This window comes from Lepisosteus oculatus, chromosome 4, assembly GCF_040954835.1.
Source record: "Lepisosteus oculatus isolate fLepOcu1 chromosome 4, fLepOcu1.hap2, whole genome shotgun sequence".
Taxonomy (NCBI): Eukaryota; Metazoa; Chordata; class Actinopteri; order Semionotiformes; family Lepisosteidae; genus Lepisosteus; species Lepisosteus oculatus.
This window is the reverse complement of record NC_090699.1, coordinates 5,236,682-5,251,005: the sequence shown is the minus strand read 5'-3', so window position 1 is coordinate 5,251,005 and position 14,324 is coordinate 5,236,682. Positions and strand designations below refer to the sequence as shown.

General features: G+C 52.2%; 1 protein-coding gene across 1 annotated transcript; it reads left to right on the top strand.

Annotated features, from left to right (window-relative positions):
• Positions 1–3,081: 3,081 nt before the first annotated feature.
• LOC138238087 (serine protease 27-like) lies at positions 3,082–14,194 on the top strand. Its single transcript, XM_069187962.1, has 7 exons — positions 3,082–3,456; positions 5,010–5,146; positions 5,538–5,561; positions 6,003–6,165; positions 10,755–11,026; positions 11,711–11,880; positions 13,391–14,194. Exons 2-7 carry the CDS (start codon positions 5,098–5,100, stop codon positions 13,646–13,648), a joined length of 936 nt encoding a protein of 311 aa, XP_069044063.1. The 5' UTR covers positions 3,082–3,456; positions 5,010–5,097; the 3' UTR covers positions 13,649–14,194.
• Positions 14,195–14,324: the final 130 nt, after the last annotated feature.

Here is a 14,324-nt window from a genome sequence, read left to right as displayed (position 1 = left end):
TGCCCCTCACTGGACCCGTCCAGCAGGTTTGGGTAAAAGCAGCTGGGTTTCACTTCATGCTGAGTGTCGGATTCTGGGCTGGAAGGCTGCCCAGCTGGGATGACTGTCATCTGGGAAATGTGGAAGAGCAACTTGTGTAGAAAACAGGAGCCATTCCGCCTCTGGTGATGTCAGCTGGGGGAAGAGAACTGCTCCTTCCAGAGGGAGGCGGGGTTCCCAGCTCTGTTCCCGGGAACCCCCAGACACCTCCTTGGATCTTAACCCTTAACTTTCCGGATGCGATTCAATGGCAGTGTTTCAGGTCTCACTGTCTGCTTTCACTGTGAAGCTCAGTTTTCCACAGACAGGAAGAATGTGAGTCTGGGAGGCAAAAAAAGCTCCGCCTGACATAGGGTACCCCAAAAACCAGGTCTGGGACCCCCCTTTTATAGAATATAAGACGTTACAAATAAAAGGTTGACCTACCAATCTTATCTGTTCAAGACTAAATATTCCTATAGATATTCTGATATCTTAAACTATAATATCCTCACACTGATATAGCGTATAGCGCTCTTCACAGGTCAGGGGGATCCCCTCCACCCCCACCAGTGTGTCCCCCCACCTGGATGAAGCTCCAGTCTGCTCACACACAGCAGCCCTCGGTCGGGAGGAGAACAGAGTGATGGACCTGGTCTGGTCCTGCGTGTCCCGCCCCACCTGCGTGTCCCGCTCGCTTCACGCTCCGAGCGGCGCAGCATGCAGGGCTGGTGAATCTGAAAGTCACGCACCGGGGCGGGACAGAAGCGCGCTGAGGCCGATAAAGAGAGAGAGAAAAAAAAGACATGCCTTGGTGTCCCGTCAGAAGCAGGTATCCAGTGACCTCGGCATGACGGGACGGCGCATGTGTGTGACCAGCACGCGATAGCACGGCTATCCCACGGACCCCGCGCGGCCGTTGACCCGGCCCTCGGCTTGAGGCGGCGGGCTCGGCTCCAGGGCACGACTGAGCGTCTTCACGGCGTTCACGGGAGGTGAAGTCTTGTGTTTTATTTTGCCCCGGGGGCGGGTTTGAGCGCCCGTCTGAGACACGAGACTCTCCAGAGGCTGGTTACCTCATCGACGCTACAATATCGGAGGCAAGGTCTATGTCGTTTTTAAGATAAGATCTCTTTATTGGCCCTATACAATCTCTCGCAACGGGAATGTGTCCTTTCGCATTCCCCAGCTCGGTCTCCCTGAGACACACAGGCAGGGAGAGAAGCTGGGGGTCAGAGCGCAGGGTCTGCCATTGTACGGCGCCCCTGAAGCAGTTGGGGTGAAGGGCCTTGCTCAGGGGCCCAGTGGAGTAGGATTCCTCTACCGGCTGCAGGATTTGAACCAGCAACCTCCCAGCCACAGTGCCACCGCTCTGCCACACACACACACACAGCGTGTGACGGCCCTCTGAGCCGTTGTCTGAGAGACTGTCGTTAGCCCGGCTTTCTGATGCACGGGATGAGATTAAACCGTGTCTGGCTACCGGACCGCCTGGCGTGTCGCATCACACATCCCGGCCCGGGACCCCCGATGGGGCGCGGAGCCTAGCGACGCCTTTTTTTTTTTAAATAAAAATGTATTTAATTTGATTGCAATGTTAGATGAGTGACAATATTTTTCAATCGTTATAAAAAAAATAAACGAAAACCTTTTTCCCCCCACTTTATTAGAACATTGTTTTTTTCGGGGGGCCCCGCCCCCCTCTTAGCGACGGCTGCGCCCGCAGCGCCCGCAAACACACCGACGGCTTGCAGGTGCCGCCATTGCACACGGGCTGTTCAGACTGGCTGGGGTGTGACGACGAGATAACACGGGGGGGTTTGGAGTCTCATCTGACGGCAGTGCACCGCGGGAGTGGGAGATATATTCTCGGAACAAACATATTTTTGTACATCCAGGTGGGGCTGCACATTGGTGGTGGTGGAGGGGATCCCCATTACCTGTAAAGCGCTTTGAGTGGAGTGTCCAGAAAAGCGCTATATAAGTGTAAGCAATTATTAATTATTATTATATATTGGGACAATACATCGTTTAATTCCATGCTGGAAAGAGAAGAAAACACAACGTTTCGGCTGTGGAGCCTTCCTCGGGTGTCACACCTCAGCAGAAACATTGTGTCTGTTATTTGCTTCTCTCTCACTCCACGGGGACGAGTGCTGACCAGCCTGATCTACAGCCGCGAAGGTCTTCAGGACTTGCACGTTCCTGCTTACGCTCCTGTAAAATCCCCATCCATTCATCTCCTCTTTACATTGTTTACATTACATCTTTACATTTTGGAACAAGTAATAGGTTTAGTCCATGCTGAAAAAAAGAAGAAAGAGAACACAACGTTTCGGCCGTGGAGCCTTCTTCAGGTGTGAGAGAGACAGGGCAGTAGGCAAAGGTAATGTAGCGGGAGAACAAAGGCTGGGAGGGAGGAGGAGTGAGAGGCTCAGTAGTACAATGTGGGTAGCTGTGGATATTATTTCATGTAATTTGTGAATGTATAGTGGACTCTGGACTCACACCTGAAGAAGGCTCCACGGCTAAAACGTTGTGTTTTCTTTCTTCTTTTTTTCAGCAGGGAATAAACCTATTACTTGTTCCTTTGCAGCCTACGCATGCTGACGCAGCTCCCCACCTGAATCTTTACATTTTTACTCGTATTCCAAGACCTGCCTCAGCAGCTGCTCGCGATTCTCGGCCGGGTGTGTGTGTGTTTTTTTTGTGTGTTGTGCTGCGGCACCGTGCTGCCTGTTGCGGGTCTGCCGCGCACCTCGGCCCGGGAGACACTGCGTTTCGAAGTTCTCTCTTGTACATCGGGATCGGCGCGGAACGACAATACAGCGATCAGAGCAGGACTTGGGACCGGGTGAAGGTTCACCGCCCTGCTGACGGCTGAGGAGATGAAACTGGGGGGGGCGGGGGCGGGGGTCTTCTTCGGCTGTCGTTCCTGGAGACCCCCGTTTCAGGGGCGGCAGGCGGCGTTAGGACCCGGAGTCACGAAGCCGGAGCGGAGCCCCACGGGAGTGGGTTTCCCCGGGGGACGGGGAGAGAGAGGAGGGAGGAGGAGGAGGGGCTTCCCCCCAACCCCCGCGCCGTGTCTGGGGCTCGGAGGCGCCGGCGATTGGCTGCAGCTCGCGAGTTTACCTGCGCTAAAGGTGAGGCGCCCCCCCCTCCTCTGCCTTCCGCTCTCTCTTCCCTGCGCGCCAGTGGCTGATGTGAGCGGCTGAAACCGAGAGAGGGCGAGGACAACAAGACAGAAACCCGAAGCGCGGTTTCACCTCACTCCCCGGTCACCTGCACGGCGCTCGGAGTCTGTTCTGTTCTGTTCTGTTTCGTTTCGGCGGCGGCGGTTCGTGTTCCGACCCGGACGAGGAGAGACGCCTTGAATCCCGCGTCGTCCCAGCGGCCGAAGCCGAAGCCGAACCCGAACCCAGACGGGATTCAGCGCAGGTGAGCGGAGAGGAGCGCCTCCGTCTTCCCCCACTCACTCCCCCACCCACCCACCCACCCTGGGTGGACGAAAGCCGCGCGCCGCTGTTACTTTGTCCTTTCACGCCGAATCGAGAGAAACTTTTTTTCTTTTTAATCCTCTCCCTCGCGTTCGAGGAGCTTCGTCTCGCTGTCGGGACATCGGCTCCTCGGGCGACCGTCCCCGGGCAGAGGGGACACACAGGTCGTCCTGGCGGGGGGTCGGGGGCGAGTCGAGGAGGGGGCTCGCCGTCCTGGCTAGAGGGACTGGGGGACTGGGGGACTGGGGGACTCCCCCTCCCGCCCCCCCTCGCCACTCTGGCCTTTGCGCTGCCTGCCTGGGCGCCCGGTGAAGGAGCTGGCCCCTCCACCGACCCCGTGGGAGGTTCCACGGGAAGCTCTCGGGTTTACTATCCCCCGGCAGCTCCTGAACGCGCCCCTCCAGCCTGGCCGCGCTCGTGGTCTGGTGAGGGACCCCTTTAGCACCCTTTCGCCCAGCGGGGAGGGGAGGGGACCCCCTGGACTGGACTGGGGGACCCCTACTCTAAAAGGAAAGAGAGGGGGGGAGGAGGCAGGCGACTGGTTTGGTATCGGGTGCTGGCACCGTCGGGCTCCACTGCCGGGTCTTCCGTGGGTGGGAGCGAGGACAGAGCCCGCGGAGCGCCGTGGCTCACTGCGGCTTCGCCTGCTCGCTTCTGTGTGCTCCTGCCTTGCCCGGGCCCTGGAGGGTCGAGGAAAGGGCCACTGTGTGTCGCTACTCACAAAGCAAGTGAAGTGGTCATTCTGAGGTCTAACGAGATAAGCAGTGGATTTCATCAGATAACGAGTAAACCGCAGAACAAGCGAAGTGGTCATTCTGAGGTCTAGATAAGCGGTGTAGTTCCGGTGGGGAGCTGCGCCAGCAGGCGTAGGCTGCAGAGGAACGAGTAACAGGTTTATTCCAGCTGAAAAGAGAAAGAAAACGCAACGTTTCGGCCGTGGAGCCTCCTTCGGGTGTGACGGGACCTGTGGAGAAGGCTCCACGGCCGAAACGTTGCGTTTTCTTTCTTCTTTTTTTTTTTCAGCTGGAATAAACCTGTTACTTGTTCCTATATAAGCAGTGGATTTTTTTAGATCAAGAAAATAAACCACAGAACAAATGTTGGTGCTTGGCGCTGCTTTTGTCGTTTTTGGTGAAAATGGTCAAAGTAGGGGGGTCGTTTTTTGGGGGGGGGGGTCTGGAACAGGTTGTGCTTTTTCTCTGTGAGAGAAATGGGCGTTTCTGTGTACGGATATGTGCTACACCTAAGGGTCTGTGGGAACGAATCATGTTGGTGAACAGAGGTCGGGGTGGATATATTGGGGGGTTAAATACGTGACTTTTCCCCCGACCTCCGTTGTGGCTGGTTTTTCTGCGGGTCTACGCGGCCACTCTCTACTCCCCTGGCCAGACTGCTGATCTCTCCGCCTCGTCGCCTGGTGCTGACAGCAGATCTGTGCCTGTGTGTCTGTGGTTGGGGGAGGTCTGTCCTCACAGCCCGCGTGTGTCTCTGCAGGTTCACTGAGATCCGACAGCCTGCGGGTCAGGCCAGGTTGGGCAGGAGGGTTCAAGCCTCGGGTTCTGGACAGAGACCGGCAGGCCCAATGAGGACCGTGTGCTGGCCAGCAGCAACAGCACTGCTGCTCACTGTGGGTGAGTAAGCGCAGGACCTTCGACCTTCCTGCTGTCTGCGAGTCTGTCTGGCTCTCTGTGCAGGGTGTGTGTGTCAGGGGTCAGTGTGTGTGTCTCTCTGTGCAGGGTGTGTGTCAGGGGTCAGGGTGTGTGTCTCTCTGTGCAGGGTGTGTGTGTCAGGGGTCAGTGTGTGTGTCTTTCTGTGCAGGGTGTGTGTGTCAGGGGTCAGTGTGTGGCTCTCTGTACAGTGTGCACTGTGTTCAGTGAGTATACTGAGTTCCCCGCAGTGTGTGTTCAGTGCACTGTGTATACTGTGTTCAGGGGCTGTACAGTGACCTCTGTGGTGTGTGTTCAACGCATTGTTTAGATCAGGAGCTTATATGATGTTTTTTTCTTTTTGCTTTTCCTGCAGGTCTTTGGACATGTGACGCTCAAGGTAGTGACGTATTTTATGCATCATTCCTCACTTGTAAACAGTGTGACACAGCTCTGCCTCTAAGTGGAGTTAAACATCTCTTTCCGCTCCCAGGGCCTCTCCTGGCTGTACTTTAACTCTGAGTTACACAAGGTCATAACACAAAGGGTTATAAAGATGGTGGATGTGGTGTTGAAGAATTAATTTCACTTATAAAATTCCTAGGACTCGTGCCCAGACTGCCTGGCGCACAACTGTCGTGTCGTGCGAATCCCTTTGTCACTTGAACGCGTCACTGATCCTTCACACGAAGGAATGTGAACTCTAGTCTCTAACCCGTGATCAAAGGATTAACACACCTGCCAAAACCTGAGTTTTACGCGGCTCTCTGGTGCCGTCTGGAGGCGAGAGGGGCTAATCGCGTGTTTTCGGTCTCTCTCCCCCTCTGCGCCGCGCCCTCAGTGTGCGGAAACCCGCCCCTGGGCAATCGGATCGTGGGAGGACAGAACGCCCAGGAGGGGGCGTGGCCGTGGCAGGTGGACATCCAGGACAACGCGAAACACATCTGTGGGGGGTCACTCATCAGCGACACGTGGGTCCTGTCTGCGGCTCACTGCTTCCCCAAGTACGTCTCTCTCAGTGCAGTGTTCATGTACTGGAGTGTCCAGTCAGTGTGTCTGTATTAACCCCCCTCTCTCTCAGTGCAGTGTTAATGTACTGGAGTGTCCAGTCAGTGTGTCTGTATTAACCCCTCTCTCTCAGTGCAGTGTTAATGTACTGGAGTGTCCAGTCAGTGTGTCTGTATTAACCCCCCTCTCTCTCAGTGCAGTGTTAATGTACTGGAGTGTCCAGTCAGTCAGTGTGTCTGTATTAACCCCTCTCTCTCAGTGCAGTGTTAATGTACTGGAGTGTCCAGTCATTGTGTCTGTATTAACCCCTCTCTCTCTCAGTGCAGTGTTAATGTACTGGGGTGTCCAGTCAGTGTGTCTGTATTAACCCCTCTCTCTCAGTGCAGTGTTAATGTACTGGAGTGTCCAGTCAGTGTGTCTGTATTAACCCCTCTCTCTCAGTGCAGTGTTAATGTACTGGAGTGTCCAGTGTGTCTGTATTAACCCCCCTCTCTCTCTCAGTGCAGTGTTAATGTACTGGAGTGTCCAGTCAGTGTATCTGTATTAACCCCTCTCTCTCTCAGTGCAGTGTTAATGTACTGGAGTGTCCAGTCAGTGTGTCTGTATTAACCCCTCTCTCTCAGTGCAGTGTTCATGTACTGGAGTGTCCAGTCAGTGTGTCTGTATTAACCCCTCTCTCTCAGTGCAGTGTTAATGTACTGGAGTGTCCAGTCAGTGTGTCTGTATTAACCCCTCTCTCTCAGTGCAGTGTTAATGTACTGGAGTGTCCAGTCAGTGTGTCTGTATGAACCCCCCTCTCTCTCAGTGCAGTGTTAATGTACTGGAGTGTCCAGTCAGTGTGTCTGTATGAACCCCTCTCTCTCAGTGCAGTGTTAATGTACTGGAGTGTCCAGTCAGTGTGTCTGTATGAACCCCTCCCTCTCAGTGCAGTGTTAATGTACTGGAGTGTCCAGTCAGTGTGTCTGTATGAACCCCTATCTCTCTCAGTGCAGTGTTAATGTACTGGAGTGTCCAGTCAGTGTGTCTGTCTTAACCCCTCTCTCTCAGTGCAGTGTTAATGTACTGGAGTGTCCAGTCAGTGTGTCTGTATGAACCCCTCTCTCTCAGTGCAGTGTTAATGTACTGGAGTGTCCAGTCAGTGTGTCTGTATGAACCCCTCTCTCTCAGTGCAGTGTTCATGTACTGGAGTGTCCAGTCAGTGTGTCTGTATTAACCCCTCTCTCTCAGTGCAGTGTTAATGTACTGGAGTGTCCAGTCAGTGTGTCTGTATTAACCCCTCTCTCTCAGTGCAGTGTTAATGTACTGGAGTGTCCAGTCAGTGTGTCTGTATGAACCCCTCTCTCTCAGTGCAGTGTTAATGTACTGGAGTGTCCAGTCAGTGTGTCTGTATTAACCCCTCTCTCTCAGTGCAGTGTTAATGTACTGGAGTGTCCAGTGTGTCTGTATTAACCCCCCTCTCTCTCTCAGTGCAGTGTTAATGTACTGGAGTGTCCAGTCAGTGTATCTGTATTAACCCCTCTCTCTCTCAGTGCAGTGTTAATGTACTGGAGTGTCCAGTCAGTGTGTCTGTATTAACCCCTCTCTCTCAGTGCAGTGTTCATGTACTGGAGTGTCCAGTCAGTGTGTCTGTATTAACCCCTCTCTCTCAGTGCAGTGTTAATGTACTGGAGTGTCCAGTCAGTGTGTCTGTATGAACCCCCCTCTCTCTCAGTGCAGTGTTAATGTACTGGAGTGTCCAGTCAGTGTGTCTGTATGAACCCCTCTCTCTCAGTGCAGTGTTAATGTACTGGAGTGTCCAGTCAGTGTGTCTGTATGAACCCCTCCCTCTCAGTGCAGTGTTAATGTACTGGAGTGTCCAGTCAGTGTGTCTGTATGAACCCCTATCTCTCTCAGTGCAGTGTTAATGTACTGGAGTGTCCAGTCAGTGTGTCTGTCTTAACCCCTCTCTCTCAGTGCAGTGTTAATGTACTGGAGTGTCCAGTCAGTGTGTCTGTATGAACCCCTCTCTCTCAGTGCAGTGTTAATGTACTGGAGTGTCCAGTCAGTGTGTCTGTATGAACCCCTCTCTCTCAGTGCAGTGTTCATGTACTGGAGTGTCCAGTCAGTGTGTCTGTATTAACCCCTCTCTCTCAGTGCAGTGTTAATGTACTGGAGTGTCCAGTCAGTGTGTCTGTATTAACCCCTCTCTCTCAGTGCAGTGTTAATGTACTGGAGTGTCCAGTCAGTGTGTCTGTATGAACCCCTCTCTCTCAGTGCAGTGTTAATGTACTGGAGTGTCCAGTCAGTGTGTCTGTATGAACCCCTCTCTCTCAGTGCAGTGTTAATGTACTGGAGTGTCCAGTCAGTGTGTCTGTATGAACCCCTCTCTCTCAGTGCAGTGTTAATGTACTGGAGTGTCCAGTCAGTGTGTCTGTATGAACCCCTCTCTCTCAGTGCAGTGTGAATGTACTGGAGTGTCCAGTCAGTGTGTCTGTGTTAACCCCTCTCTCTCAGTGCAGTGTTAATGTACTGGAGTGTCCAGTCAGTGTGTCTGTATGAACCCCTCTCTCTCAGTGCAGTGTGAATGTACTGGAGTGTCCAGTCAGTGTGTCTGTATGAACCCCTCTCTCTCAGTGCAGTGTGAATGTACTGGAGTGTCCAGTCAGTGTGTCTGTATGAACCCCTCTCTCTCAGTGCAGTGTGAATGTACTGGAGTGTCCAGTCAGTGTGTCTGTATGAACCCCTCTCTCTCTCTCAGTGCAGTGTTAATGTACTGGAGTGTCCAGTCAGTGTGTCTGTATTAACCCCTCTCTCTCAGTGCAGTGTTAATGTACTGGAGTGTCCAGTCAGTGTGTCTGTATGAACCCCTCTCTCTCAGTGCAGTGTTAATGTACTGGAGTGTCCAGTCAGTGTGTCTGTATTAACCCCTCTCTCTCAGTGCAGTGTTCATGTACTGGAGTGTCCAGTCAGTGTGTCTGTATTAACCCCTCTCTCTCAGTGCAGTGTTAATGTACTGGAGTGTCCAGTCAGTGTGTCTGTATGAACCCCTCTCTCTCAGTGCAGTGTGAATGTACTGGAGTGCCCCGTTAGTGTGTCTGTATTAACCCCTCTCTCTCAGTGCAGTGTTAATGTACTGGAGTGTCCAGTCAGTGTGTCTGTATGAACCCCTCTCTCTCTCAGTGCAGTGTTAATGTACTGGAGTGTCCAGTCCGTGTGTCTGTATGAACCCCTCTCTCTCTCAGTGCAGTGTTCATGTACTGGAGTGTCCAGTCCGTGTGTCTGTATTAACCCCTCTCTCTCTCAGTGCAGTGTTCATGTACTGGAGTGTCCAGTCAGTGTGTGTGTATGAACCCCTCTCTCTCTCAGTGCAGTGTTAATGTACTGTAGTGTCCAGTCAGTGTGTGTGTATGAACCCCTCTCTCTCTCAGTGCAGTGTTAATGTACTGGAGTGTCCAGTCAGTGTGTGTGTATTAACCCCCCTCTCTCTCAGTGCAGTGTTAATGTGCTGGAGTGTCCAGTCAGTGTGTCTGTATTAACCCCTCTCTCTCTCAGTGCAGTGTGAATGTACTGGAGTGTCCAGTCAGTGTGTCTGTATGAACCCCTCTCTCTCAGTGCAGTGTTAATGTACTGTAGTGTCCAGTCAGTGTGTGTGTATGAACCCCTCTCTCTCTCAGTGCAGTGTTAATGTACTGGAGTGTCCAGTCAGTGTGTGTGTATTAACCCCCCTCTCTCTCAGTGCAGTGTTAATGTGCTGGAGTGTCCAGTCAGTGTGTCTGTATTAACCCCTCTCTCTCAGTGCAGTGTTAATGTACTGGAGTGTCCAGTCAGTGTGTGTGTATTAACCCCCCTCTCTCTCAGTGCAGTGTTAATGTGCTGGAGTGTCCAGTCAGTGTGTCTGTATTAACCCCTCTCTCTCTCAGTGCAGTGTGAATGTACTGGAGTGTCCAGTCAGTGTGTCTGTATTAACCCCTCTCTCTCAGTGCAGTGTTAATGTACTGTAGTGTCCAGTCAGTGTGTCTGTATGAACCCCTCTCTCTCAGTGCAGTGTTAATGTACTGGAGTGTCCAGTCAGTGTGTCTGTATTAACCCCTCTCTCGCTCAGTGCAGTGTTAATGTACTGGAGTGTCCAGTCAGTGTGTCTGTATTAACCCCTCTCTCGCTCAGTGCAGTGTTAATGTACTGGAGTGTCCAGTCAGTGTGTCTGTATTAACCCCTCTCTCGCTCAGTGCAGTGTTAATGTACTGGAGTGTCCAGTCAGTGTGTCTGTATTAACCCCTCTCTCTCTCAGTGCAGTGTTAATGTACTCTAGTGTCCAGTCAGTGTGTCTGTATTAACCCCTCTCTCTCTCAGTGCAGTGTTAATGTACTGGAGTGTCCAGTCACTGTGTCTGTATTAACCCCTCTCTCTCTCAGTGCAGTGTTAATGTACTGGAGTGTCCAGTCAGTGTGTCTGTATTAACCCCTCTCTCTCTCTGTGCAGTGTTAATGGACTGGAGTGTCCAGTCAGTGTGTCTGTATTAACCCCTCTCTCTCTCTCAGTGCAGTGTTAATGGACTGGAGTGTCCAGTCAGTGTGTCTTTATTAACCCCTCTCTCTCTCTCTCTCAGGCCCTCCTCAGTCGGCAGTTATACCCTTTATCTGGGTCGGTACAAGCTGGGTGCTCTTAACCGGTATGAGCAGAGCAGGCTCATCACACAGGTCATAGTGGACCCGAGGTACACGGAGGCCATATTGGGCTATGACATCGCCCTGGTGCAGATGGCCAGTGCTGTGACCTACACTGACTACATCCTGCCCATCTGTCTACCTGACCCTGCGGTGGTCTTCCTAGAGGGCATGAACTGCTACGTCACTGGCTGGGGCAACATTGGACAAGATCGTGAGTCTAATCTTCTGTCTGCAGAGTCCTGCAGTCAATGTCTGCTTGTCCACTTCCTTTTCTCAGTGCAGTGTTAATGTACTGGAGTGTCCAGTCAGTGTGTGTATATTAACCCCTCTCTCTCTCAGTGCAGTGTTAATGTACTGGAGTGTCCAGTCAGTGTGTCTGTATTAACCCCTCTCTCTCAGTGCAGTGTTAATGTACTGGAGTGTCCAGTCAGTGTGTCTGTATTAACCCCTCTCTCTCAGTGCAGTGTTAATGTACTGGAGTGTCCAGTCAGTGTGTGTATTAACCCCTCTCTCTCTCTCAGTGCAGTGTTAATGTACTGGAGTGTCCAGTCAGTGTGTGTATTAACCCCTCTCTCTCTCTCAGTGCAGTGTTAATGTACTGGAGTGTCCAGTCAGTGTGTGTATTAACCCCTCTCTCTCTCTCAGTGCAGTGTTAATGTACTGGAGTGTCCAGTCAGTGTGTCTGTATTAACCCCTCTCTCTCTCAGTGCAGTGTTAATGTGCTGGAGTGTCCAGTCAGTGTGTCTGTATTAACCCCTCTCTCTCTCAGTGCAGTGTGAATGTACTGGAGTGTCCAGTCAGTGTGTGTATTAACCCCTCTCTCTCTCTCAGTGCAGTGTTAATGTACTGGAGTGTCCAGTCAGTGTGTCTGTATTAACCCCTCTCTCTCTCTCAGTCAGTCTTCCCAATCCTGGGACACTGCAGGAGGTCGTGGTGCCCCTCATCAGCAGTTCCACCTGTAATGACATGTACCAGACTCCCACGGCTGCCTTTCCAACCACCACCCAGATCCTTTCGGACATGATCTGTGCTGGTTTCCAGCAGGGAGGAAAGGACTCCTGTCAGGTATTTGTGATGATGATTTTTACTGTGTACATTCCCCATCAGCAGCCTTACTGTCTCATCTGGAGATAAGAGCTCAACAAAGTTTAGGAACTCAGTGTTAATGTACTGGAGTGTCCAGTCAGTGTGTCTGTATTAACCCCTCTCTCTCAGTGCAGTGTTAATGTACTGGAGTGTCCAGTCAGTGTGTCTGTATGAACCCCTCTCTCTCAGTGCAGTGTTAATGTACTGTAGAGTCCAGTCAGTGTGTCTGTATTAACCCCTCTCTCTCTCGGTGCAGTGTTAATGTGCTGGAGTGTCCAGTCAGTGTGTCTGTATTAACCCCTCTCTCTCTCTTAGTGCAGTGTTAATGTACTGGAGCGTCCAGTCAGTGTGTCTGTATTAACCCCTCTCTCTCAGTGCAGTGTTAATGTACTGGAGTGTCCAGTCAGTGTGTCTGTATTAACCCCTCTCTCTCAGTGCAGTGTTAATGTACTGGAGTGTCCAGTCAGTGTGTCTGTATTAACCCCTCTCTCTCTCAGTGCAGTGTTAATGTACTGGAGTGTCCAGTCAGTGTGTCTGTATTAACCCCACTCTCTCTCAGTGCAGTGTTAATGTACTGGAGTGTCCAGTCAGTGTGTCTGCATTAACCCCTCTCTCTCTCAGTGCAGTGTTAATGTACTGGAGTGTCCAGTCAGTGTGTCTGTATTAACCCCTCTCTCTCTCAGTGCAGTGTTAATGTACTGGAGTGTCCAGTCAGTGTGTCTGTATTAACCCCTCTCTCTCTCAGTGCAGTGTTAATGTACTGGAGTGTCCAGTCAGTGTGTCTGTATTAACCCCTCTCTCTCTCAGTGCAGTGTTAATGTACTGGAGTGTCCAGTCAGTGTGTCTGTATTAACCCCTCTCTCTCAGTGCAGTGTTAATGTACTGTAGTGTCCAGTCAGTGTGTCTGTATTAACCCCTCTCTCTCAGTGCAGTGTTAATGTACTGGAGTGTCCAGTCAGTGTGTCTGTATTAACCCCTCTCTCTCTCAGTGCAGTGTTAATGTACTGGAGTGTCCAGTCAGTGTGTCTGTATTAACCCCTCTCTCTCAGTGCAGTGTTAATGTACTGGAGTGTCCAGTCAGTGTGTCTGTATTAACCCCTCTCTCTCAGTGCAGTGTTAATGTACTGGAGTGTCCAGTCAGTGTGTCTGTATTAACCCCTCTCTCTCAGTGCAGTGTTAATGTACTGGAGTGTCCAGTCAGTGTGTCTGCATTAACCCCTCTCTCTCTCAGTGCAGTGTTAATGTACTGGAGTGTCCAGTCAGTGTGTCTGTATTAACCCCTCTCTCTCTCAGTGCAGTGTTAATGTACTGGAGTGTCCAGTCAGTGTGTCTGTATTAACCCCTCTCTCTCTCAGTGCAGTGTTAATGTACTGGAGTGTCTAGTCAGTGTGTCTGTATTAACCCCTCTCTCTCAGTGCAGTGTTAATGTACTGGAGTGTCCAGTCAGTGTGTCTGTATTAATCTCTCTCTCTCTCTCTCTCTCTCTCAGGGAGACTCTGGGGGACCCCTTGTTTGTGCCATGGTTAATCACACCTGGGTCCAAGCGGGCATCGTGAGTTTCGGGGATGGCTGTGCCAGTCCCAACCGCCCCGGCGTCTACACCAAGGTGACCTCGTACTCCAGCTGGGTGCAGTCCACTGTGCCGGGGATCATTCTGTACAGCGGCGCCCCCCACAGGCCGGGCCCCGCCCTGGCGGTGCTGGCGCATGGGCTGATGTCCGTGCTGTTCGCCACCATGCTGAGATAGAGGGGGAGGGGGTGGAGAGAGTGGGGGCTGGTGGGAAGACCAATTGGCAGGGGTCCTGCTTGACCGCAGGTGCGTTAGGGCCAGTTTCGATCTTCCCGCGAGCCGCCGACCTCCGGTGCCAGGATCGCCTGCAATCGGGAACGACCTAATATCACCCCCACCCCGCCTCGGGACGGCACGGTAAGGGGTTGGGGTCTCCGTCGGACGTCTTGGGGTGCCCCCCAGTCCAAGAGGTTCCAAAGGTCGCCGTCTGATCTGCTCTTCCCAGCGAGATCACCTGACCCGAGGTCATCTGGGGTGGCAGTCCGGGTGCCCTTCAGCAAAGGAGGAGCCCGGTTGATGAATCGGCCGATGGGCAGGTTTTGGGGGTGGGGTGGGGGAGAGGGGGTTCTCTCGTTGGTATTTTTAAAACCAGCTCATGAACTGGAATCATTTTAGAATAAACGATGAGTGCTGGAACTATTTCTCTTTTTAAAGAATCCATTGTATGGACAGCAGAGGTGATTTTATGAAGGAGTGTGAATAAATGTCGAACATGAGTGAAAAGTCTCTTCTGTTTTTTTGGGTCGTGGGAGACGTGGGCATCGTTTTGTCTTCACAGAGTTCGCCGTGCCTCTCGCTAGAGTGGGGGGTTCGCACTGTGGAAGTCTTGGAGTGGTCATTTGGGGTGTCTCGG

Coding starts and splice junctions, on each gene's coding strand:
- LOC138238087 (XM_069187962.1), top strand. CDS start 5,098: ATGAGGACCGTGTGCTGGCCAGCAGCAACAGCACTGCTGCTCACTGTG. Junction 5,147..5,537: donor AGCACTGCTGCTCACTGTGG/GTGAGTAAGCGC, acceptor CTTTTCCTGCAG/GTCTTTGGACATGTGACGCT. Junction 11,881..13,390: donor GAGGAAAGGACTCCTGTCAG/GTATTTGTGATG, acceptor TCTCTCTCTCAG/GGAGACTCTGGGGGACCCCT.